Here is a 21,775-nt window from a genome sequence, read left to right as displayed (position 1 = left end):
CCATTACCAGGCCAATGCTGCACCTTGCCCCCCGGAATAACCCCCCCCCCCTGCCTGTGCCTCGCATGAATGAGCAAAAATGTCGCGACAAACCCGATTCGAAAGCCAATGTCAAGTGCACGAGGCAGAAAGGATATGCAGGCAAAAGCACTTTACATGCGCCATGATACCCCACTGTCAGCCCAGCCCCCTTTTCTACACCCCTGAACACAGTGGAGATCCTATAAATAAAACCATAAACTTAAGTATACCTGTTTAAATTAAATCACTTTAAGCACTCAGTATATTATAAACTCATTGTATGATCTTTTTAAAAATATTGTAGGGGTAGAAATAAGCTAGATAAATATTTTCTTAACTAAGAATTTCAGTCCTTATGTATATTAAATATAAATATATATAAATAAAAAATAAAAATATGTAATTATAAATAAAATATTAATAAATTAAAATACAATTTCAAATATCCTCCTCCTCTATTGATAATTTCACTTAGACAAGTCCGACTTTAACTCCGCAGGAAACATTAGGACGGTGGCTCCTGTGACCCCCAAAATAGTATGGCACACTCACGTTAATGGGCGTGTATCTATATTTTATGTGCCATCGATTGCAGTCATTTTTCCTCCTGTTCCACCTATTTTCCCCACACACGAAATTTGTCTCACGTAAAACGACCCCCGGCAGGACATAATGCATTACCCCAGGCAGATTCCACTTAAGCACCAATTAGACTAACTAAACACATAATATTTGCTTATAGCAAACATCAGGCATATTTTGAATTGTTAATTGAAATATACACCTGAGTTTACACAAGCATTGTGGTTATTTAACGAATTTAACAGGCTTTAAATTTGACACGCTCGGAATGTCATTAATCAAGTTTTGATGGTCAAAATATGAGGGAAGAGGTCTGTAGGTTGGGCCACCTAATGCTTTTCTCCTGTCATTTTGACATTAACTTATAAACCAAAAATGTTATATACCAATCGAAAGATTTAAAACATAATTAAAGAAATAATTTGTGTTCTTTATAAAACAAAAAAAAAATTGTTTTCCAAAAAGGGTAACATTTAAAGATCAATGCATAAACTCAAGTGTTGTTTTTTTTTTTAATTTAATCAATTTTAGTAAGATTTAATTGAAAGGCTCTTTTAAAGACCTAAACTTTCCCAAAATTAAAAAAAAAATTCGAAGACTAATCGCGAATTCTTGAGATCCAACTCAAATATAGCATTTTCTTTAAGCCGCATCAGCTCGCTTAACTTTACTTGTAAATGTTTCGAGTACATATACAAGTTTTAAAGACATTTCGGACTTTAAATTGCGTTTTTTCCCACACACAAATAATCAATACCAATGCAGTCTGCGCTGCGGACCTATTCATTAAAGGTAGGTCACCCCAAAGATCCGCAGTCCTGCTAGAATTAAAAGAAATATACAATAAAAACTTTCCTCATTTGATATTTATTCAATGTTGTATATTATTTCATGTAAGTTTTGAACTTAATTAATAGTGATAAACTAATGTGAATAAAATACAATTGTTTTTTTTCGTTACTGACTGACTTTTAGCTGTAGAGGATTGGCTGCTTGACGTAATTATGTATTACTTTTTAGAACTCCTTCGCAAAATCTCTTTAAAACTTAAAACTAAACTCATAATTCAGGCTAATTTCGAGAAACGAAGTGTCAACGCTATCAAAGTGAATACGTTTACAAAGCATGAAATGCGGTCATAAATAAATTACATGTGGGTCACTAGGGCTACAATCTACACCTAAGGAAGAGGCCAGGCCAATGGACACCGCATCCGCATCCGTTTACGACCATGTCTTGGGAACACTGAACGGTCCGAATCGCTGGTGCTTATCCACGCCCCGTACCGCGAAATAATACCGCTGGTTTTCCTGGAACTGATTCAGCGTGACGGCCATGGGCAGCAGCATTGCATTGACATCGCCCACATGCCGCCAACTGTCCGTACTCGGCTCGTGGATCGTCTCCTGGTAGGCATAGATCTGGTATGTAACACACTCGGCGAACCGCGGGCTCGTGTCCTCCAGCGTCCAGGAAATGACAATGCCGGTTTCCAGCAGATTGATCCGGATGACGGGACGCGAAGGAGGCACTTTCCAGGCGGGATTGAAGGGCTGGGCAGGAGACGAGGGCAGCGGGGCAGGATGTGAGTATCTCAAACGCGAGGCAGCCGGCGGGGTATTCTCCGAACGTATCTGCATGGTCACATTAGAGCCCAGGGAACTTCGCTGACCTGTATATGGATTTAATAATTAGTAAGTGGGAAACTTTATCCTAGTATGATTCGAACTCACCTCCTCCATTATTCTGGACCAGTTGACGGGCATTGACGCGTCCCAATTGCATTGGAGACGCTCGCACCACATTTCCGCCACCACGACCTCCTCTTGTTGCCGCTGCAGTCTGGGCACTTCGCTTGACCGCCGCATTGGATGCCTGTCGCAGACGAGCGTTCGCCTCGATTTGTGCCTGGGCAGCCTTTGCCGCGGCCGCCGCCGCTGCATCATCCTCGTCCGTGAGGTCGATGACCGCCTTCTCCTTGGGCTTGGCCGGCGCCAGGCTGGGCTGCTGCTGCTGACCATAGCTGCCGGATCCCGCTCCACTGCCGCTGGCAGATGACATGGGCACCGAGACCGTACCCCCGGAAAGCGGGGGCGGCATGGGGCGCACTTTCGTTGTGCACTTGGGAACCGGCTTGGTCGGAGTTGCACCTGTGGTGGAACCAGGACCAGGACGAGGTCTGCAATATGAAGCAATTGTCGGTTAGTAAAGTTAAATGATTTATAAATAACTTAAGGTTATGGTTGGTTATGTTTCTACAACACAAAGTTAGAAAAATTACAATAGGTTCTTTTTCAAAATAAATGCTAGTGTCCTACAATATCTTCAGTCTGTGCACTTAAAGCACCATAGTACTTGTACTCGGGAATACAATGCCCTATTTTGAGAGCTACGATGGTCACAAATTTATGAGCTCATGAGATAACAAAAAAAAGTAATTAAATCAATATTACCCTCGTACATATTGCAAGCCAAGCCTGTTTCATATTTACTAGTGCATAAAATGTTATTCGACTTTTTCGCAATCCCTATACTTTCCGAAAAATCTACGTTTATTAGAACTCTGTTTTTATAAGTTCCGACCGAATTTATAAAATGTTAATGCTTATCAAGAATACACATACTGACTTAAATGGATAGGTAGTTCTTCCTAACACTATGTTTCATGGTACACATAAGATTAAGTTTAAGATTAAGAAGTACTCACGTTTGGTACTGTTGCTGCTGCTGTTGTTGTTGCTGCTGTTTCTGAGAAACGTAGGCGGGGGCCGAGTTCCGGTTCCGCATGGCGGCCTTGGCCACCGATGCCGCCATGGAGGCAGTGGTTCCGGTGTGCTTGGAGGCGTGCATGGTCCTCTGACCGCCAGGCGGTGAGCTCTGCAGTCGGTGAACGTTGGTCTGGTTGTTGGTCTGTGGCACGGGCAGGTTGTTACCAGGTCCTGGTCGCTGGGGCGTGACCTTTTGCATGCAACCCCTGCGCACTGGAGGCGTGGCAGTGCCCGCCGCTGCCGGGGATTGTGATGAGTTGGCGGTGGACCGAGCTGGTTGCTGATGGAGATTGGGACTCGGAGTGCCACTTGGGCCCGGACCCGAACCGATTGAGCTTGAGGATGGTCCAAAGGCAGGAGGAGGCGGCCTGGACCGCATGGGCGATCGCATCGGGGAGGTGCTGGCCTTGGGAGGCGTTACGCTGGGTGGCGCCAACATACTGCCTGCAGCATGTGACTGCTCCGGAGCAGCGACCGTCGGTTTCATGGCCTTAAACGGAATGCCCACCTGAAGTCCCACTGCTCGCGTGATCCGCACTGGAGCGGTGTAGTGCGAGTTCTTAGCCTCGAGATCTTTAAGCACCCGTTTGTGCACGGTCTCCAAATCGAGGAACTGCTTGGACACCTCGGCGATCTTGCGGCGATACGTGGTCAGGGTATTCTCGCATTTATCCAGCTGCAAACGGATGTCCGCGAAATCACTTTTGACCAGCATTGCCTCGACGACCTTCTGCAGCACTAGCTCCTCCAGGTCATCGCGAGTCATGGTGTCGATGCTGCGGCGGAAGGCCTTGAAGAACTCCAGGCGCAGTGGCTTTATATCCTTTTTAGTTTCCGGAGCAGGTGTGAGCTCAATTTTGGGTTTCTCAACTTCTTCCTTTTTGGGGGAATCTGATTTCTTTATCTGCACCTTGTCGTCCTCTCCTTCCATATCGATTTGGAGCGTGCCATCGCAGGAGTCTTCGGAGTCTTCAGTCTTAGGTTTCTTATTAGGAATCTCATTCTCCCGATCCGGACTGCTGTCCAGATGATCATGGCTCCGCTTGATAATATCTTTCTTGTCTTCTTCCACGCTACTGGACTTTGTGGCTGTTTCAACTTCCGCCTCCAGTACTGGTTCTATTTTCTGGTCCGTACTAAGACGCACACGTTTTGGTGCCGACTCTTCAGAGTCTTCGGCAGGCCGCAAAAGATTGCTGGAATTACTGTTTCCATCCTCCGTGGCAGTGGACTTCACCTTGTTGGGGGTCTTCAGTTTCTCAAACTGATCACACGCATTGTCGGAATTGTCTATTTGCAGGTCTTTGTCCTCAACGGATTCTGCCTTGGAATCATTGGGAAGGCCTTTAGTAGTCGTTTCCTTTGCGGAACTTTGAACTTCCTTTTCAAGATTCTTTTCCTGCGGTTCTTCGTCCTCATCCTCGGAAACAAGGACAACTTCGTCATCCTTCGCTTCAGGCTTTTTAGATTGTTCATTCGTTGCTTCTGTGGCAGTTTCAATCTTATTTGTCTTTTCCAGGGGCTCAAAGAAAATGACTTCATCATCGGATTCCGGCTCTTTGGCTTCCTTCTCGACAGCAGGTTTCTTCTTATCCAAAGGCTCCTTATTGTCATCGGTTGGCACTTCGCATATGCCATTTACCTTGGGCTCCTTATCGTCTTCTGATATAACAATGGGTTCAACCTCTGACGCTTTCTTTTCCTCGCTTTCAAGGGTATCCTTGTCCGCCTCCATTAACAAATCGTCTATCGTGGTGTCGTTCATTTCCTGGGTTTGAGTTCGAAACTCCTCCTCCACCTGGTCGGACTTTTTGGGATCTTCTGTTGCTTCACATTCGACTACCACAGGCTCCTCCGCCTCTTCTGATGGCTTGGCCTCTTCTGGTTTTTTCTTTTCGTCTTTATCTTCCGGCTTTTTTGTTTCCTTTTGCTCGTCCGTCTCAACTGCCTTCTTTTCCGACTTTTCTGTTGGGTTTGCCTCTTCGGTCGCTTCTGTTTCCTTGGCTTCCTCTTCTGTCAAGTTGACTTCTTCCACCTCTTCAGTTACCTTTTCAAGGTGCTCTGTATCTGGAACCACCTCCGACTCTTTAGTTTCCTTGACCTCTTCCGGTTCTTCCACTTCTTTGGCCTTTTCGGGCTCTTCTGTTTGCTTGTCCCCTTGCACTTCCAGTAATTCTGCTTCCTTGGACTCTTCGTGCTCCTCGTCGACTAACATCGGCTCTTCGTCCTCTATTAGCACGGACTCTTCTTTCTCTTCGGTTACCTTTGGTTCCTCGGTTTCCTTTGGCTCCTCGGTTACCTTTGGCTCCTCGGTTACCTTTGAGTCGTTGGTTTCCTTCGGCTCCTCGATTACCTCTGGCTCCTCGTCTTCAACTGACATAGAATCCGTGGGCTCTTCTATTTCTGTTATCTTTTCTTCCTCTTCGTCAGCTTGAATAGGTTCATCTTGGGCCACATCCACGGGCTCTTCTGGGATATTCTCTTCCACAATCTTTGTCTCCTGTGATGAACCTTTTTCAAGTGTAACTTCCTCGGTATCTTCAGTTTTCTCAACCGATTCCTCAACATCCGTTGGTGTTTCACATATCATACACTCGCCCGACGAGTCTAAATCTATAATGTCTGCTTTGGGTTTTTCTGGTTTATCGACTTTCTCGTCCTTAAGAATATCATCATCATCGGACGAAATTTCCTCGAGATCGTTCGAATCTGGTTTATTCTCGGTGTTCAGATTTTTGCTTTGCTTGGCTTTCTCGGACTCCTTTGAAGCGATGACATCAAACTCATCGGAACTGGAAATGCTGTCTAGAGCATCCAGAAATACATCATCCGAGGAGGAGTTTATCTTTGTCCGAACTTTTTCAGTGTTTTTCACATCATGTGGTTTGGCTTCTTCTTTCTCCACGGATTTTTCCTTTTCTTCAGTTACTTCTTCAAGATTCTCTTCGTCCGGCTCGTCCAAATCATCGATTTGCTCTATGGTTTCCTCAGCTGGAGCTGAATCTTCGATGTTTTCGATGTCTTCCACAGCAGCTTTATCCTCAGTCTCAATCTCGGAATCCAGCTCCACGCGCGCTTCGTTTTCTATTGATTCCGATACCTCTCCTTCTTCTTCTTCTTCTTCTGTTTCTAATTCTCTTTGCTCAACCTGCTTTTCGTCCGTCTCATCAGCTGGTTTCTCCTTTGTTGACGCAGAGTCGCATTCCTCGTTCTTATCGATTGACTCTAGATCATCGGAATTCCTGGGACTACAGTCCACAATGGAGCTAATCTTGTCCAGCAGAGCGTCCAAATCGCTGCCGGCATTGCGTTCCTGTTCCGATCCAGTTATCGGTTTGTCCATATCCTTGATGTCCTTACTATCGGAGGTATCGACCCCATTGGCCAGCTCACATAGGTCATCATCATCCGCGGACGTTCGACTCGATTCGTTGACAATTGCTGTAATTAAAAAAGACCGATATACCCAAATCGTAGTTATTTATTATATTGAATCGCACATACCAGGGGTGGAGAGAGGTTCTACTTCACTGCTGAGGTCTGAGGATAGAGTTCGCATTAAAGCGCCCTCTGTGGAGAGTTCCTTCAGCTCCATGTTCTGGCTTACTTCCATCATTTTTATATTTTTTTTTATTTACCAAAGTATTTCGAAAACATTGAACTGCTGAAAGAAAATAAGAACTTATTTTAGTATTTGACGGATGTGGCAACTCTGGCGAGGACATGGCAACCCGGTAAAAATCAATGACCTTCGCGGGACCTACCACGCCAACACTACCCCCCACCCACCATTCCACATGGTTTGTAAGAGATTAGCAGTCTGGTTTTAGGACTGACGAGAAAAAATAAAAAAGTTAAATAGCACACCACATGCTCCCTATTAAAAAAATTTTTCCCAAAATTAGAGCTTTGTAAAGAAAGCTCTTTAAAAGCTTGTGCCATAGTTTTCTTTTCTTAAGATGATTAAATAAAAACTGGGGAATTATACTTTTTAAGCGGGTCTTAATTTTTTTTTTAAATAATAAGCCCCTATCTCGAGTTCATTCAAACCTACTTCCTAACACTAAGATAAGCTTAACCCGTAACCCGGGATTATCATATGTATGATGTTAATGTCTAATAGTGATACGATCCAAAAAAAAACTCCAAAACCAGAAACATTTCTTGAGACCCAACAGCTTTTTTTGTTTCTTTTTTCGGATTCGATTCGGTGTGTATCTACCTATAGTCTAACCATGTGTTGTTGTTGTTGTTGGTTGTCCCAAGCGCTCGTCGCTTTCCGAACGCAACAACAACAACACGACTGCAGCGAAAATACAAAAGCAAGCGACGATAAATATTCGTGCAAAGGAAAGAAATGCGTGACGAATGGTGCAAAAATGGGGGAGGGGGGGTGTAGAGAAATTGACCTTCTACCTTTAATAAAGTGTTCCAAAACGACACATTACATTTATTTTCGGTACTAAAAGTGAGGTTATGTTGAGTTAATTGCGTTGTTAGGCGTTTATATATGTGCAAATATAAAAATATCTTTATTCAAAGGTGACTTACAAGTTTTAACGCCTTGGAACCCTGTTTTCTATTTATTTCAATTTAGCTACACTTGGAGAAATCAAAATGACTTGAACTTCACGCCGCGTTCCAAGCGAAAATGAACGAGGTGAACGCCAAACCAGCTGACGTCGAACGAAAAAGAGAGCGAAAGAGCAAGCACAGCTGAGAGCGGTAAAAGCGAGAAAGCGAGAGGGGCATATGGGAAGCAGGAGGGCGTGGCTCGGGATGATATGATAAGATTCGGTTTTGTAATTCTACCCGAAGTCCAAGGAAATCACTTTCCCCCATCATAAACTTTGCCCTTTCCCAACAACTAGGGCAAAGTATGTGATTATTAGCAGCAAATGTACCAATTCTCTTCAGCAAGTTGGCAGTTCTGTTTGGTATGGTAGTTCAGAAATTTAAAAACAATATATGTAAAAAAAATAATAAAAACAAAAGGGGGATGATATGAAAATCAACCTTAAGCAAGAAGGGATCTTCATTGAACAAAACAATGTTTGATAACAACGCAAAAAGCCAAACGTGTAATAATAAAGCAAATAGAACGCGTTTTGTTGCTAGCGAGCGGGAGGGTGAGATGCGGACGTGGGCTGTTAGAGCGAGACGACTGTATGCTCGTTACTTAAAGAGGGGAGAATAATTTAAGTAAAGACGATTAAAAATTATACATTTTTTTAGATCAACTAAGGTGCTAACCAAGATATACTATAACCATTAGTTAGAAGGGGGCAATAAAAACGATTGCATAGAAGGAGGCAGAGACTGGAACCAAAAAAAAACCAAAAAATACACCTTGCCGTATAAAAAACTTTCAAAACTTTCTGAACTTAGAATCTAGGGTCCGTCCGTCTGGTCTTTCCGAAAGATGCACTTAGGACCTTGGCAGGATACCGGTTTCGCATAGCGTTGCGGAGCGAGCGGGACGGACAGAGAGAGCGGACGGAGAGCATTTGCAAGAGAGAGAGCAAGAGGCCAGACATATATACACGTGGCTATATATATTTGTCTGTATGTAGGAATTGAATAAAGTTCGCGTAGCGCCGAATGCCACACGACAAAGATACAGCAGCAGGGCAAAAAAGCAACAACTACAGCAGCAAGCAAACGAAAATTGAGGCGTCGTTGGGCTGTATCTGCAGGTTGAAAGCTAAACCCGGGATATGGGCTCTATTTGGGGAGTTGGTCCTACGTATCAGAGGATTACGAACTTTTCTGATGAAATTTTTTTTTTTTGGAATCTATACCCTACCCTACCCATACCTACGCACATGCACACAAATGCAAATCAAGATAAATGTACCTTTTGTTTCTTTTGCAAGCAAAAGTGACTAACAAATGTATCATCTCAAGAGTCCGATTTTTTTTTGCATACATATATTTGAACCTGCGTTGGGCGCTATGTCTATTATAGCCGTCTCTCTCTCTCTCATACACTTAAACACAGTACGCCCGTTTTAGCAACGCTGCATCTGTGTGAATTTGTATGTATACCAAAATGTGCTTGTGTGCGTTTTTGCACCGCGCTCACATTCTTTTTAGGTTACGTATCGATTTTGGTGCAGAGTGAGGTTAGGTCGAAAAACATCCAAGTTTTTCGTTATATTACGAAATCAAGGACATTTTTGAAATCCCCTTAGCGCCCTCTACAGTTTGCTGTTATTAGGTTTTCCCTAGAAACACAACCCCGAAAAAACTAAAGCCAGCAAGCTGCAAGCGAAAGCAAAAGCAAAACGGAGCAACGTTTTTATTCACCTATTGTACAATTTTATGTTTTCAGGGTTGTCAGGTTTTCATTATGACCGAGCTATATGTTATGCCAAACGTATTATGTCCTGGTAAGTACAACTAAAATGCAATTAAATGCAAAATAGTGACCTTGTTGCCGAGCAGGGTTGCCACCGGCAGGAAATGTTTTTGCTTTGCCATAGCTTGCGGTCAAATGTCACGTGATTATACGAATCGTTTGGTTGACAATTCTGCATTGCAATGAATCAAGATATATATCAGATTTCATACAAGTTATACGAATTGCAGCCACCTGACAACCCTGAAAACACAAATGTCTTGAAAGAGACTCGAACCATATCTGACGTATGGTACCCAGCCCAAATCGAAAAAAACCTTCAAAATCCTTAAAACGAAACCCCATTACCAAGTAAAACATTCGTTTAGATAGGTAAAAAACAATTATATTACACGGTGTTTTGTATAGATTAAAAATAAAACAATTTAATGAGAAAAAATTTGCACTTACCTTTCTACGACCCGATAAACTCGTTTATTAACTGATTTAGTCACGAAAAATATTCGAATATGACATAACCCACGTCTGCAGCTGTCAATTGTCAGTGATTTGAATGAATTTAACAGTTTTTCGGTGATTTGTTTACAATTTGCAGGCAATTCCGCTTCCGATGCCCTTAAACCATCAAGAATGAAACACAGACTAAAAACGGACAACAACAAAAGGTGCCGAAAAGAACCAGTCCAGGTCACAACTGGTTCCGACGAGAAGCGGCATGTGTAATAGAGGTGGGTGCGTGACCGCTATTGAAGATATAACATACGGATTTCTTTTTTAATAATTGGTGCTTTGAAGAATAATTGAACACACATTTGTATTTGAATTTTATTAATCGTTGTTTGTATTCATAAAAATTACTTTCTTGAACCCTTTTGCAATTTATCTGATGAACTGGACTTACTAGATACACAAGTTTCCATAAAATGTAGCCGATTATCTGACAGGATCTATAAAAAAATGTTTAATCACATCTTCAAAAAATATTTGACTTTGGGCACGAAAATAAAAATACTTAAATATTCTAAATATACTTAGACCATAAAAATGGTCTACTTTTCTTGTATCGGAAACCAAGTTTATTTAATGCATTTTATATTTCATATATATACATTTACCCAAATGCATGTTCACTGATATATTCGTATGTTAAAAAATTAATAACGATACATCGTGACCGTGAGGCAGGTGCCCATCACTAATTTTGAACTAAACAAAATCATCTGTGGCATCTAGGGCTGAAAAATCGAACTCTTATTTTCTGTGAGCGGAACCAGTAGCTATTAAAGATAACTAAAATCTAATCGGGTCCTGAAATTGTACTGGGCCTTTGTACAAATAATCGAAATAATTCGTTAGATTACGTTGAAATAAAAAAGATTAACATACAAATTAAATTGTTACACAAATAACCAAAATGTTTTAAGGCATTCATAAAATTTTGAGAACTAGTGAAATGAATCAGCCAAAGCCATCCCTGAACGCCCCGTTCAGTTCCAGTTCCGATTCCGGAACTTGTGAACCCATGCCAAGGGAACCAAAATATAAACATCTGTAGATTGTAGGTTAAATTGTTTTATAATAACAAATGCAGCAAGTTTTCAATTAAGATGAGCAACCTGCTGAATTTCGCTCTGCGCCAGGGCGTCAATTCCATTAAGCGGCTTAGTCTGCAGAGTTTCAGGCTAACAGTGCCGGCCATTGTTACCAAGACGCCGGTTGGTTCCACGATAAAGAGGTTTACCTCCCAAACGGCCCCCTTCGATGTGAGCACCACCGTTCCCAAGGATATAATACTCTTTAAATATGAGAACCCGCGATTCTACACGATGCTGAATTTTTTCGGCATCTGTCAGTTTGTTTTCTGGACATATCTGTCACATTTCGCCTTCACGACGCTTAAAGATGCCCCGGTGGTGGAGAAACCCGGGGAGGATCTAAAGTGGTTCCAGCGCATTAATCTGGGCGAAAATAAGTACAGAAATGGCATCACAGCCTGTAGTTTCCTAATAGGTAAGCCAGTATAAGCTTAGATATCTCTGAAACCCATCTATAACTTTGCGAACCCTTTAGGATATGGCATTCTCTTTGCCGTCTGGATGTTTACCCTTCGCTCCGTGCGTTTTCTCATCTTGAGGAAGGGAGGTCAAAGCGTTTCCTTTGTGACCTATGGACCTTTCAACCGCAATCGTATTATGACAGTGCCTTTGAAGTGTGTTTCAGCCGAGGAGTCCCGAAACTTGGCCAGGGTGCAACTACCCATCAAGGTCAAGGGCAAGACCCTGTACTACGTTTTGGATATGCGCGGCGAGTTCCGGAATCCCCAATTGTTTGACTATACGGCGGGTTTGAAGCGCCGCATTTAAAAGCGTAGTTGTGTTATTTTGTAACTTATTATTTGTAAATAAAGATGTACACTAATTAAAATTAAATCCGGGCTTAGTAGATGGGTTCTGGCTTCTGGGTGAGGAGCAGTCCAAAGCGCTTCTTGATGGTGAGCCTCTGGCGGGAGTACTTATCCTCCGGCGAAAAGCGTGCTGGGTGAGCAGACAAAGTGGGGCGACCATCCTCGGTGCGTTTCTGGGGAAATCAACAAGTTATGAGTTCAGCAGGTAAAAACCATAAGTATTATTAAGAACCTACCTTCAGGGTGTAGACGCGGTCGCCGTTCTCGTTAATTGTGTACATCAAATACATTTTAAGTGGGTTTTTTGGGTTTATTTCTGGAGCTAAAAGAAGTGGTAAATAAAACACGTGTGGCGTGCGTTGAGGAGTGTAACCGTATTGTGTGAGAAATAAACCCTAAACAATACAGATAAATATAATCTCTGGTATTTTAGCGGTTTCTCAAACCTTGGAGTAAAACTTAGCTGGGAACTAAACTTATCGTTTAGTTGCCATCTCTAAAACTGAATTTAATAAATTTTATTTGGCGGACTTTCATAAACAATGTCGAATAAAGTGGATAAACTGCATAAACAGGCTTTGCGGGAGCAACAGAAGCGGATCAAACCCGGAGAATGCATGAAATATGTGCGTCTGGTTATAGATGCAGGATTTATGGGCATTCCCGTGGGTCAGGAGATGCTACAGCAACTGAATTCCACGGATTTAAAGTATGAAATCAAGAGTTTACCCGTGAGCCACTGCATCCTGTGGGAACGCAATGTGGGCCAGCAGACTATTGCACAGACAGGCCTGGATGAAGCCTGGCAACGGGAGAATCAAGTGGTCCAATGGCTATCCGAATCCAGTTTCCAAAAGGCTGTTAAGGATCAGAGTCTTGTTTGCCTGGGACCCAGGTTACAGGACTCCTTTCCGGACTGCCAGTACACCATAGCATTACCAAAAATTCGTCATAGCAAGCAAGGCAGTTCAGCAAACCAGGATGCTTTGATAGAGATGCAATTGCTGCAGGAACTGCACGTAGAGCAGCTGAATAAACCCGAAAGCCAGGAGCTCTTGGCCCTTCTCCAGCGTTATACCAAAGCTATAGCTGAAGCTCCCTATAAAAAGCAGCGCAACGAAACGCTAGGTGGTTTCAAAAAATACCTGGCCAACGACAAGAAGCAGTGCGTCAAAGTGGATCAGGGAAATGGGTTTGGACGTCTGTGGCAGCAGCATCTGAATCGTTTACCCATGGTCACCCTGGAGGTGGCCGAATCGATTATAGCCCAGTATCCCTGTCCCAAGAAACTCATTGATCACTTCGCCAGTGATCCCACGGCTGTGCAAACTCTCGCCGATATGAAGATCAAGCGTTGCAATGGACCTCAACCTCTTCACACCGAAAGACGCATCGGAAATGTGCTCAGTAATAAGCTGTATACCTTGTACAATTCTAAGGATCCCAACACTCTGATCTAGACCTCGAAACTACTATCTTCTAGATAAAAACATATCACTCTCTTAGCTTTAGAATCTGCTCATATATATTAGCTTCCTAAAGTATGTACAATTAGAGTTAAATGTTAAAGTAAGAGCTAAATATTTTACATTATCCTTCTCATCGTATAAGGTATAATTTAAAAAATCACAATGTTCCTATACACACATAACTATGAATTCAATTAATTGTTGTTTGCACACCTGAAGAATTGATAATATGTCCGATCGAAAGTCGGAACTCTGTGAACATTGGATTGGATTGGGCGACGATGATGAGAGTGCTGTGAGTGGTGAGTGAAAAACTGCAGTCCGTACTCTAAAGAGTGGCCAGAATCCGAGTGAAACCCAGGCAGGCCGAGACGATGGTCTGCCCAAGGCCCCAGATCATGGCGTATATGGGCGACATGGGCAGACTGGAGGCGCGATGCACGAAGGCAATGACCGCACTGCTGATGATGCCACTCGAGGCCGGCGACAGGAATCCCATGACCAGGATCAGGATCGAGAAGAATCGCCCGAACTTGTGTTTACGCAGTGTGACGAAGGCCACCAGGGCGGCGCAGGTGTGGATGAAAATGGAGGAGAACAGGGCCCACAGAAAGACATGGTACCACATTTCGCGAAAGGTATTGAGACGCGCCTGCGACCGCAGACCCATCACATCGGCGATGGTGTCCAGCTCATCGGTGTCGTCGGAAAACATGGCTAAAACCGTGTCTAATGGAAGTTTACGTGGGTTGCCTGAATACTAGTTGCTAGTTATTGCTTATCCGTTGGTCAGTTGAGTGTCCAGCCGCATGTCTGGTGGGGTTTCCTTATAGCATGTATCACCCGGAGTTGAGGGCTCTAAAAAATAGAAGAATAGATCTATAAGAGTTGACCTCTTGGCATTTGTTTATACTCACGCCCACACCTGTGTGCTATAGACCACACCCACAAAACATTGGTCGTATTTTACAGCCGTAATCAATTTGTAGTTCTTTCCAGTAGCTTGATCCTATATAACATGGTTTTAACCTTCGGTTAGTGCTATATTTAACCAATTGTTTGGTTTATTTTTATTTCGGTCAACAATCGATTGGACTTTCGTCACGGCACTCAATTTGCCTATGATTGGCGGCAGTGAATCCCTAATCCATCTTAAACATCAAGTCATTGGTCTCGAGCAGCCATATCTACACATTTTTAGCAAAACAATGCACTTTTTCTTAATTTAATTTAATTTTTTAGTGTTTTTGTCTGCGATTTACTATAGCAACGGCAATGGAACGCTTTGGGAATGGGCCAGTTCTGATAAGCAGTCAGCTGTGACTCATTTGGGAACTAGTTCCGAGGGTTGTAATATAACTAAATTTAATTGTTATTAAAAGAGCCGACTATAAAGGGTGATTTTATTATCAGAAAAGCATAAGTTTATATATGTACCAGCCAATTAAAACTAAAATTAATTTTAAAGTTGCCCAAGCTAAGCTTACTTATCGTTATCGAGGCATTGTTATCGAAGAACCAGTTCCTCAAGAACCGTCTTAGCACAAGTGACAACTCTGCAACCAATCCATAAACAAAAAAAATTTTGTGTAAACTGAAAACAAAAGCAGTAGTTGAAAAGCAACTTTTTAGAATATATAATTTGGATCTTTTATGATTTGTTAGGTTTCTGTTTTGGAGAATGGGATGCTGAGGAGCCCCTGAACAGTGTAAGTCGTCTAAGTGCTGCTATGACACATTTCTTCCGATGTACATATATGTAACTGCATCCAGATATATATATACATACATATATGTATCCTACGCACTCTCGGCAATATATATGTATATATATATTATGATATACGTGTGCACCGCCAATCTGAGAATCGGTTTAAGTTTAAGTCAAAGCCTCCAATTGGGCTACACACATATGTAGCTACATGCACGAATTGTATTTCCACCCAGCATATGCTTGCGAACCGAGATTAATTAAAGGTCCCCCATTGCAGACTTCATATACTTCGAGCCCCCACAAAACCAACGACGCATTTAATCAATGTTCTCCAACGGATTGCCGTGCAATCTGTCGTTTCCGAGCTGTCTCAGTGTTCCCAAAGACGAGATCGGTAATGAAGAGCTCCTGCCATCCAATATGGGGACTCGCGAGCCTGTTATACTCAATGTCTATGATATGGTATGTCTATCCCAATCCCTATCCCTAGTTATATCCTAACTAAAAATCCTTATGTTAACAGTACTGGATCAACGAGTACACCACCTCTATTGGCCTGGGCGTATTCCACTCCGGCGTAGAAGCCTTTGGCACCGAGTTCGCCTACGGCGGTCATCCGTTCCCCTTCACGGGGGTCTTCGAGATCTCGCCGCGGGATCACGACGAGCTGGGCGATCAGTTCCAGTTTCGGCAGAGCATCCAAATCGGCTGCACCGACTTCACGTACGAGGAGGTGCGGCGGATCGTCGAGGAGCTGGGCAATCAGTTCCGGGGCGACCGGTACCATCTCATGAACAACAATTGTAACCACTTCTCGGGCTCACTAACTCAGGTGAGTTATATGTATGGTTAGCCTTAGTCTGATCGTCAAACTTTCCATCGATACATGAAGTTTATGGTATTTGGGTGGTTCCGAAACCCTTAGAGATATGAAGAACACATTTGGGGTGTGCTGATTAATGATTCATCCGTGAGTTACAACCCAAATATTATGCCGTGAATCACCTTAATTAGGAACAAGCCATCAAATTCTTTACACGTCAGATTTTCAGTTAAGGGTATGGAATATTTCATGGTTGTTAATTTATTTTTCTCTAGCAAACGACCTTTGAGTTTAACTTAATTTGCGAAATAAACACTAGAGTACAAGTGAAACCAAAATGTGGACTTAGAACCTGATTAACATATACAAAAGTCAGCTAATACAACTTACACACCCTTTTTACACAACCTTTTTATACATTGTAGATACTTTGCGGCCAAGAAATACCCAGCTGGGTCAATCGTTTAGCGCATTTCAGCTCCTGTGTGCCATTTCTACAAAGATGTTTGCCAAAGTAAGCCTTCTAAAGTTAAATAAAATCAATCTTGTAATAATTAATCTATTCCTTTCGTTTTTTTAGAGAATGGCTGACACCCAACGCCTTGCAGCAGAGCATTACCACAATCCAAGAACGCGAAGACTCCGACAACAGTCCCCTTTGAGACGTTACCTGACCGAGAATATGTCACTTGGCCACACACAAGCGATCATAGTTCACATCCAATTGCAGTCCTAGGACCAACATTGTTAATTTACACAGAGCGAAATGCCGGGTTACTCACGTCACGTCACATCAATTTCCAAGCCAACAATGCCCCCAAACAAAAAGCAACAACTATTATTAATAGACTTAAATTAGGCGATATACATACTTTCATAGAGCATACCTACATAGAATCATTATTATACATACATGCGAAGTGACTAAATTATTGGCTATTGTAATTTGTATTTGTAATATGACTATTCAGAATTAAGATATTATTAAGTGGCCGGTAAATTTAAGTAGCAGGCGCCGTTCAGCAGCAGTGTCATTTATATAGAATTTTAAATTAACTACGAAAGACATCGAGAAATCATCATTAGGCACTTGCTAAAAATTGTACTAACAACAATACCGCAGACATATTGGTGAAACGATATCAAAATGTTGCCCAATCTACTTGTTTACTTTTGTCAGCGGTGGGAATTTGGTTTTTTTAAATTCCCACCAAGCATCTGAGCTCGATTATTGAGATGATTTCCTGGTTGATTTCGTTTACACCATTATACAGAGTTCATAAGCCGCATGTCTATCAAAACACCAAAATGATCTGTTATCAATAAATATATGTACTTGACATTCTGATATTTACACATGCATAAATACTATTATTAAACATTTTTAAAGAAAAATATATTTTGATCGAAAACATTCGGTTGGGTTTCATTTGCGAACGAGTGGTTCGGGGAATCTTTAGTATATGTTAGAAGAGTCTAGTAAGTTAATCCTTTTTAAAACGTCTTATTCAATCAAAACAACAACTTTTTGTATAACTTTGTATTGTATTTATGTATTTTAGGTTTATCAATTGGAAATAAGTTAACTTTTGCTTCGTAGTTTATAACTTGAATACGATTAATATAAATATGTTAGGCTTAGCTATGTACAATGGGTGCTTTCGGGGGATTACCAGACTCAAACTAGACTCGAGACATTGTTGTAGAGGCCCACGGCTGACACCTCGTCAAGATCGATGTCGTTGGGTGGCAGGCTGGGATGTGGCCAGTTCCTTGGCCGGGGATTTGGATGGGGCGGGACAATGGCCTGAAAGGTGGGCGACTGAATGGGCCTGTAGGTGACCGCCGCACCCACATAGTCCGCTTGCCTCAGAGGAGCATTTGGTAGGGGAATCCTCTCCACGTATTGATCTTCATTGCGATAGAAATTCGCATTTGGTGCGTAGCCGGAGTGGACCCTTCTCTGCGGGTTTTGCGGAATAGCTGCACGGTGTGGCAGTTCATGGAAATAGGCATCTTTGGGTATGTGTCTCTCCGGCAGGCCAAACTGGGCCTGGGCGGTATTCCTGTGGGGAATACTATAGGTGGGCGAGGGATTCGAAGAGGTGGCCTCAATGTGCTGGAAGTTATTATTCAGGCGGGAGTGGGATCTTGCCGCAATCACATTCGCCGTCTGCGAGTCCTGCCGATTGGTGTCTATGGTGCTTTGCAGCTGGGCCACCATATCCCGAACCTGCCCGGCATTCGGCTTCTTCAGGCACTTAATCTCACTGTTCCGGATCTCGACCTTGTTCACATTTTCGTTGCCATTCTGCCGCACTTCCGTTTCCTCGGCATACTCCATAATGGGATTGGAATAGAACAGATTCGACATGACGGGATAGTTTTCCTCCAAGCATAGGGGCTGTCGTTTCATCAGATTCGAGATTCCAGCTGCCTCGCTGGCTTTCTCCTTATAGAGTAACTTATCGCCTCCCATTCCCTCGGCACTTTCGTTGACTGCCGCCTCTTCTTTTCCCAGATCCGCGAAGGAGGCATCTTTCCTAAGGGCCTTTATCACGGAGTTCAGCATGTTCTCGCCCCTTCCAATCCTCTGGTAGTACTTGTGGTAGTCTGGCTGCGGATTGCTACCCGTGGGAGAAGCCTCCCAGTCCCAACTGTTGGAGTTCTGGGAGGGATTGGAAGTCTCACTGGAGTTGGGGTAGCGCCGCATTACATTGGTGTACTCATCGAAGTTGGGGCTGTTAACACTTTCCTTATCTTCGCGAAGTTGGGCGGATTCGGCTCTGGGATGGGGCTTATAGGGTGGCGATAGGGACGATAGCTGGTGTTTGCTCTCCTGCTCACTGTCCCTTTCCATGATCAAGGTGGTTTTCTCCAAAAGAACTCCCAATCTTTCGGATACTTTGAGGAAATCCAGTTTGAGTTCATCAAGCTTTGAGTGCTCTAGTTGTTGTACTTGCTCCTCTGGTTCTGCCTCCTCTGGAACCTGCTCCTGATCATCCTCATCTTGTTCTTCCGCCTCTTCCCTAGCATCCATGGAATCTTCATCGCTGTCGCTCTCCAGCTGAGCCTCCGCTGATCTGTGTACTATAGCTTCTACTGCCTGATCTTCAAGTACATCCACACTCCTGGAATTGGTGAGCCTACCACCACCACCCTCGTGGTTATTTTCCAAGAGCTCCAGACTGCGACACCTGGAGAGTGTCCTTTCGATCCTTGAGTTCCTGTTCTGCTGATCGAAGGTGGATCGCATGGGTTCACCTCTCCTCAAGAACTCGCTCAGGTGCTGCCTCTTGCTCTCGCATCTTAACCTATCCTCGATCATCGTCCTCGTGAGCTGTTCAATCTGATCGTTCGTTTTGATGGCCAGCGCCTGAACTTTGTGACCCAAACGCTCCTTGGTCTTGTGGACATACTTCTTCAAGCTCTTGCGATTGCAGTTCAGTTTGTTTTCAATATGCCTGAAGAAGGGACCGCAGTAGCAAGTGTTTCCCACGCTCACAGGACCCTTGTGAATGTGTCCTGCCAAGTCCAGAAAGTACTGTTCACCCGGTTTCAGTGGCTCCTTGGGCAGGGTCTCCAGTTTCGGCGAGGGAAAGGCGCGCGGATCGGGAAAATAATGACATCCATAGGGTGACCAGTTGATTCCCTTGTCCACCACATCCCTTTCCCGATCCCGTTCCCTGTCCGATCTGCTGCCACCCTCCTTCGGTTTCTCCTTGCGATTCCGTATCTTCTTCGGTGTGTTCAGGATCTCGATGATCTCGCGATAGTTCTTCCTTATAGCTATGTGCATGGGGCAATCGCCTTGGGCATTCTTGATGCCCAGACGAGCATCCGCCTCGAGCAGTATCCTCGTGAGCTTCCTGCGACCCATGGCGCAGGTGATGTGCAAGGCGGTGTCACCGTTGAGATTGGTTTTATTGGGATCACAAAGGGCGGAGAGCAGGATGCGGGTAACTCCGGCATGTCCATATCTGCAGGCGGTGTGCAGCGGAGTGTCGCCGTACTGGAAAGGAGATTGTAGAATGTTATAACTAATGGTCATAGATGATCGATCCCTTCGTTACTGACATTATTCTGGACATCGGGATCGGCGCCGGCCAACAGTAGTTCCCTGGAGCTCTGATTATGCCCGTTTTGGGCGGCCAAGTGCAGGGCGGACAGGCCCTCATTGTTGGCTATACTCAGAGCACTATTGTGTAGGGCTTCGATGGTCTGGTGGGCCACCTTCGCCCTGCCCTTGTTCCTCTCCTTGTCCTTGTCCTTGTCCTTCTGCCCCTTTCCTGGTTTTCCAACCCCCGAGGAAGTGGGTGGCGTTGGCGGTGAACAGATCAATTTCACGCAGCGACTGAACCCCCGGCTGGCGGCCTCATGGAGCGGGGTATTCCCCTGCAGGGACTCCCTGGCCAAGCGGTCCGCATTGCTGAACAGGAGACCCTCCACCCGACGATCATCCCCGGCGGCCACCGCCTCGTGCAGCGAAGTCCAGTTGCTGGAATCGGGCTGAAATGGGGATATTTTAGGGTAATCATGGTAGTTTAAAGGTCGTAAACTCACCCCGCAGATGGCATTCGGCAGAGCTTCCTGTTTCGGAATGCGGGAGGATCCATGCTGCATTGTCTATGAGAAATATTAAGAAAGAAATATGTATTTAGATTAGTTAAGTAACGATCTTAGCTAAATAACTTGGGACAACTATCTAAAATCTAGATTAGTATAAAAGATATATTATCCTCATTTGTTATAATGGATTTAAATTTTCTATATTATATGAAAATCAATCAAATAATAACAGGTTCAAAAGAATCCAAGAGAAAATCATTAAAAACCAGTCAAATCAAGACTAGACAACTACTTTACACAGTAAACATTTTTTTAATTAAAGACTTATCTTTGATTATATCATATCTAAGAAAAAGAAAAACATTAAATTTTTGTTTTCTTCTTAAAAAATATGGAAATGTTTTAAAAATTTCAAAATGTAAGGAATGTTTAGATACTTTTTTATAGAATAGTGAGTGGGTGTAACTTTGTTATTAATTCATGACTTTTGAAGGTAATTAAAACAGTTTTTGGTTTGAAATAATCTTTATAGTGATGTCATAGAGATAAACTTGACCTAGGATCATATGAACATGATCTTTGATCTTCTATTTTTTTGCTGTGTATGTGCATGTGTGTGTGCTTCACGTAATGGCGTACCACGTAGTAATTGCCATTACAAACAAAAGTGGGAGTTGACTAGACTGTTTTGAGAACAGGATTGAAATTTCAGAAACACTCTTTTGAACATGGGGATAAACATATATCATATGTTTAAACACACAAGCACTATAAAAACATATATGGTTTCTTCTTTATTTAACACCATTACAGCGAATTCGTAGGCCTAAAAACCAGGTTTGAAGTGCGCCTTGGTTTTCTTTATTCCCAACTCACTTTTCACTAATTTCGATTCTCGACTTCGCGCCGTTATTTACACATTGCTATTCGCCACTCCCACGTATTTACACATGCTATTCTCTGGTCTTTTCCAAGGCCCGAAACTGCGCTATTTTGCCAACGTTTAGTGGAACGCCCAGAGTTAATTTGGCTTCAAGCCAGGCCTAAAAAAGAGACTAAAAGAA

General features: G+C 43.3%; 7 protein-coding genes across 10 annotated transcripts; 3 read left to right on the top strand and 4 right to left on the bottom strand.

Annotated features, from left to right (window-relative positions):
* Positions 1-1,447: 1,447 nt before the first annotated feature.
* LOC119549867 (activating transcription factor 7-interacting protein 1) lies at positions 1,448-10,375 on the bottom strand. 3 transcript variants are annotated; one of them, XM_037858163.1, is made up of 5 exons: positions 10,183-10,375; positions 6,876-7,035; positions 3,311-6,812; positions 2,337-2,782; positions 1,448-2,275 (listed from the first exon to the last, which is right to left on the bottom strand). In XM_037858163.1, exons 2-5 carry the CDS (start codon positions 6,985-6,987, stop codon positions 1,827-1,829), a joined length of 4,509 nt encoding a protein of 1,502 aa, XP_037714091.1. In that variant the 5' UTR covers positions 6,988-7,035; positions 10,183-10,375; the 3' UTR covers positions 1,448-1,826. The 3 variants fall into 3 exon arrangements, with proteins under 3 accessions (XP_037714091.1, XP_037714092.1, XP_037714093.1); XM_037858164.1 differs by having other exon boundaries at positions 6,876-7,032; XM_037858165.1 differs by lacking the exon at positions 10,183-10,375 and adding an exon at positions 7,923-7,988.
* Positions 10,376-11,245: 870 nt separating this feature from the next.
* Positions 11,246-12,155, top strand: LOC119550203 (transmembrane protein 223). The gene is made up of 2 exons (XM_037858752.1): positions 11,246-11,742; positions 11,803-12,155. Exons 1-2 carry the CDS (start codon positions 11,340-11,342, stop codon positions 12,093-12,095), a joined length of 696 nt encoding a protein of 231 aa, XP_037714680.1. The 5' UTR covers positions 11,246-11,339; the 3' UTR covers positions 12,096-12,155.
* Positions 12,107-12,506, bottom strand: LOC119550204 (H/ACA ribonucleoprotein complex subunit 3). The gene is made up of 2 exons (XM_037858753.1): positions 12,373-12,506; positions 12,107-12,309 (listed from the first exon to the last, which is right to left on the bottom strand). The coding sequence occupies exons 1-2, from the start codon at positions 12,424-12,426 to the stop codon at positions 12,169-12,171; spliced, it is 195 nt and encodes a 64-aa protein (XP_037714681.1). The 5' UTR covers positions 12,427-12,506; the 3' UTR covers positions 12,107-12,168.
* A 154-nt stretch (positions 12,507-12,660) lies between these two features.
* On the top strand, positions 12,661-13,663 carry LOC119551798 (crossover junction endonuclease EME1). Its single transcript, XM_037861346.1, has one exon. The coding sequence runs from the start codon at positions 12,679-12,681 to the stop codon at positions 13,594-13,596; it is 918 nt and encodes a 305-aa protein (XP_037717274.1). The 5' UTR covers positions 12,661-12,678; the 3' UTR covers positions 13,597-13,663.
* Positions 13,639-14,885, bottom strand: LOC119551797 (transmembrane protein 170A). 2 transcript variants are annotated; one of them, XM_037861344.1, is made up of 2 exons: positions 14,523-14,885; positions 13,639-14,463 (listed from the first exon to the last, which is right to left on the bottom strand). In XM_037861344.1, exon 2 carries the CDS (start codon positions 14,318-14,320, stop codon positions 13,934-13,936), a length of 387 nt encoding a protein of 128 aa, XP_037717272.1. In that variant the 5' UTR covers positions 14,321-14,463; positions 14,523-14,885; the 3' UTR covers positions 13,639-13,933. The 2 variants fall into 2 exon arrangements, with proteins under 2 accessions (XP_037717272.1, XP_037717273.1); XM_037861345.1 differs by having other exon boundaries at positions 14,531-14,885.
* Positions 14,886-15,146: 261 nt separating this feature from the next.
* LOC119550974 (deubiquitinase DESI2) lies at positions 15,147-17,482 on the top strand. The gene is made up of 5 exons (XM_037860008.1): positions 15,147-15,314; positions 15,597-15,781; positions 15,843-16,151; positions 16,568-16,656; positions 16,723-17,482. The coding sequence occupies exons 2-5, from the start codon at positions 15,644-15,646 to the stop codon at positions 16,802-16,804; spliced, it is 618 nt and encodes a 205-aa protein (XP_037715936.1). The 5' UTR covers positions 15,147-15,314; positions 15,597-15,643; the 3' UTR covers positions 16,805-17,482.
* A 65-nt stretch (positions 17,483-17,547) lies between these two features.
* LOC119550972 lies at positions 17,548-21,747 on the bottom strand. Its single transcript, XM_037860007.1, has 4 exons — positions 21,588-21,747; positions 20,706-20,768; positions 20,220-20,651; positions 17,548-20,154 (listed from the first exon to the last, which is right to left on the bottom strand). The coding sequence occupies exons 2-4, from the start codon at positions 20,763-20,765 to the stop codon at positions 17,821-17,823; spliced, it is 2,826 nt and encodes a 941-aa protein (XP_037715935.1). The 5' UTR covers positions 20,766-20,768; positions 21,588-21,747; the 3' UTR covers positions 17,548-17,820.
* Positions 21,748-21,775: the final 28 nt, after the last annotated feature.

This window comes from Drosophila subpulchrella, chromosome 2R, assembly GCF_014743375.2.
Source record: "Drosophila subpulchrella strain 33 F10 #4 breed RU33 chromosome 2R, RU_Dsub_v1.1 Primary Assembly, whole genome shotgun sequence".
Lineage (NCBI taxonomy): Eukaryota > Metazoa > Arthropoda > Insecta > Diptera > Drosophilidae > Drosophila > Drosophila subpulchrella.
Note: the sequence above shows the minus strand (reverse complement) of the source record. Positions and strands in the feature narration are given on the sequence as shown.

What these genes read in the sequence shown, in the direction of transcription:
- LOC119549867 (XM_037858163.1), bottom strand. Translation starts at nt 6,987, where the DNA reads ATGATGGAAGTAAGCCAGAACATGGAGCTGAAGGAACTCTCCACAGAG. An exon ending in CAGCAGCAACAGTACCAAAC is followed by an intron (nt 2,783 to 3,310) that starts GTGAGTACTTCT and finishes TTCATATTGCAG; the next exon opens with ACCTCGTCCTGGTCCTGGTT. An exon ending in GGTCCAGAATAATGGAGGAG is followed by an intron (nt 2,276 to 2,336) that starts GTGAGTTCGAAT and finishes ATCCATATACAG; the next exon opens with GTCAGCGAAGTTCCCTGGGC.
- LOC119550203 (XM_037858752.1), top strand. Translation starts at nt 11,340, where the DNA reads ATGAGCAACCTGCTGAATTTCGCTCTGCGCCAGGGCGTCAATTCCATT. An exon ending in AGCCTGTAGTTTCCTAATAG is followed by an intron (nt 11,743 to 11,802) that starts GTAAGCCAGTAT and finishes CGAACCCTTTAG; the next exon opens with GATATGGCATTCTCTTTGCC.
- LOC119550204 (XM_037858753.1), bottom strand. Translation starts at nt 12,426, where the DNA reads ATGTATTTGATGTACACAATTAACGAGAACGGCGACCGCGTCTACACC. An exon ending in ACCGCGTCTACACCCTGAAG is followed by an intron (nt 12,310 to 12,372) that starts GTAGGTTCTTAA and finishes TGATTTCCCCAG; the next exon opens with AAACGCACCGAGGATGGTCG.
- LOC119551798 (XM_037861346.1), top strand. Translation starts at nt 12,679, where the DNA reads ATGTCGAATAAAGTGGATAAACTGCATAAACAGGCTTTGCGGGAGCAA.
- LOC119551797 (XM_037861344.1), bottom strand. Translation starts at nt 14,320, where the DNA reads ATGTTTTCCGACGACACCGATGAGCTGGACACCATCGCCGATGTGATG.
- LOC119550974 (XM_037860008.1), top strand. Translation starts at nt 15,644, where the DNA reads ATGTTCTCCAACGGATTGCCGTGCAATCTGTCGTTTCCGAGCTGTCTC. An exon ending in TACTCAATGTCTATGATATG is followed by an intron (nt 15,782 to 15,842) that starts GTATGTCTATCC and finishes TTATGTTAACAG; the next exon opens with TACTGGATCAACGAGTACAC. An exon ending in CTACAAAGATGTTTGCCAAA is followed by an intron (nt 16,657 to 16,722) that starts GTAAGCCTTCTA and finishes TCGTTTTTTTAG; the next exon opens with AGAATGGCTGACACCCAACG.
- LOC119550972 (XM_037860007.1), bottom strand. Translation starts at nt 20,765, where the DNA reads ATGCAGCATGGATCCTCCCGCATTCCGAAACAGGAAGCTCTGCCGAAT. An exon ending in TGCCGAATGCCATCTGCGGG is followed by an intron (nt 20,652 to 20,705) that starts GTGAGTTTACGA and finishes TCCCCATTTCAG; the next exon opens with CCCGATTCCAGCAACTGGAC. An exon ending in ATCCCGATGTCCAGAATAAT is followed by an intron (nt 20,155 to 20,219) that starts GTCAGTAACGAA and finishes TCTCCTTTCCAG; the next exon opens with TACGGCGACACTCCGCTGCA.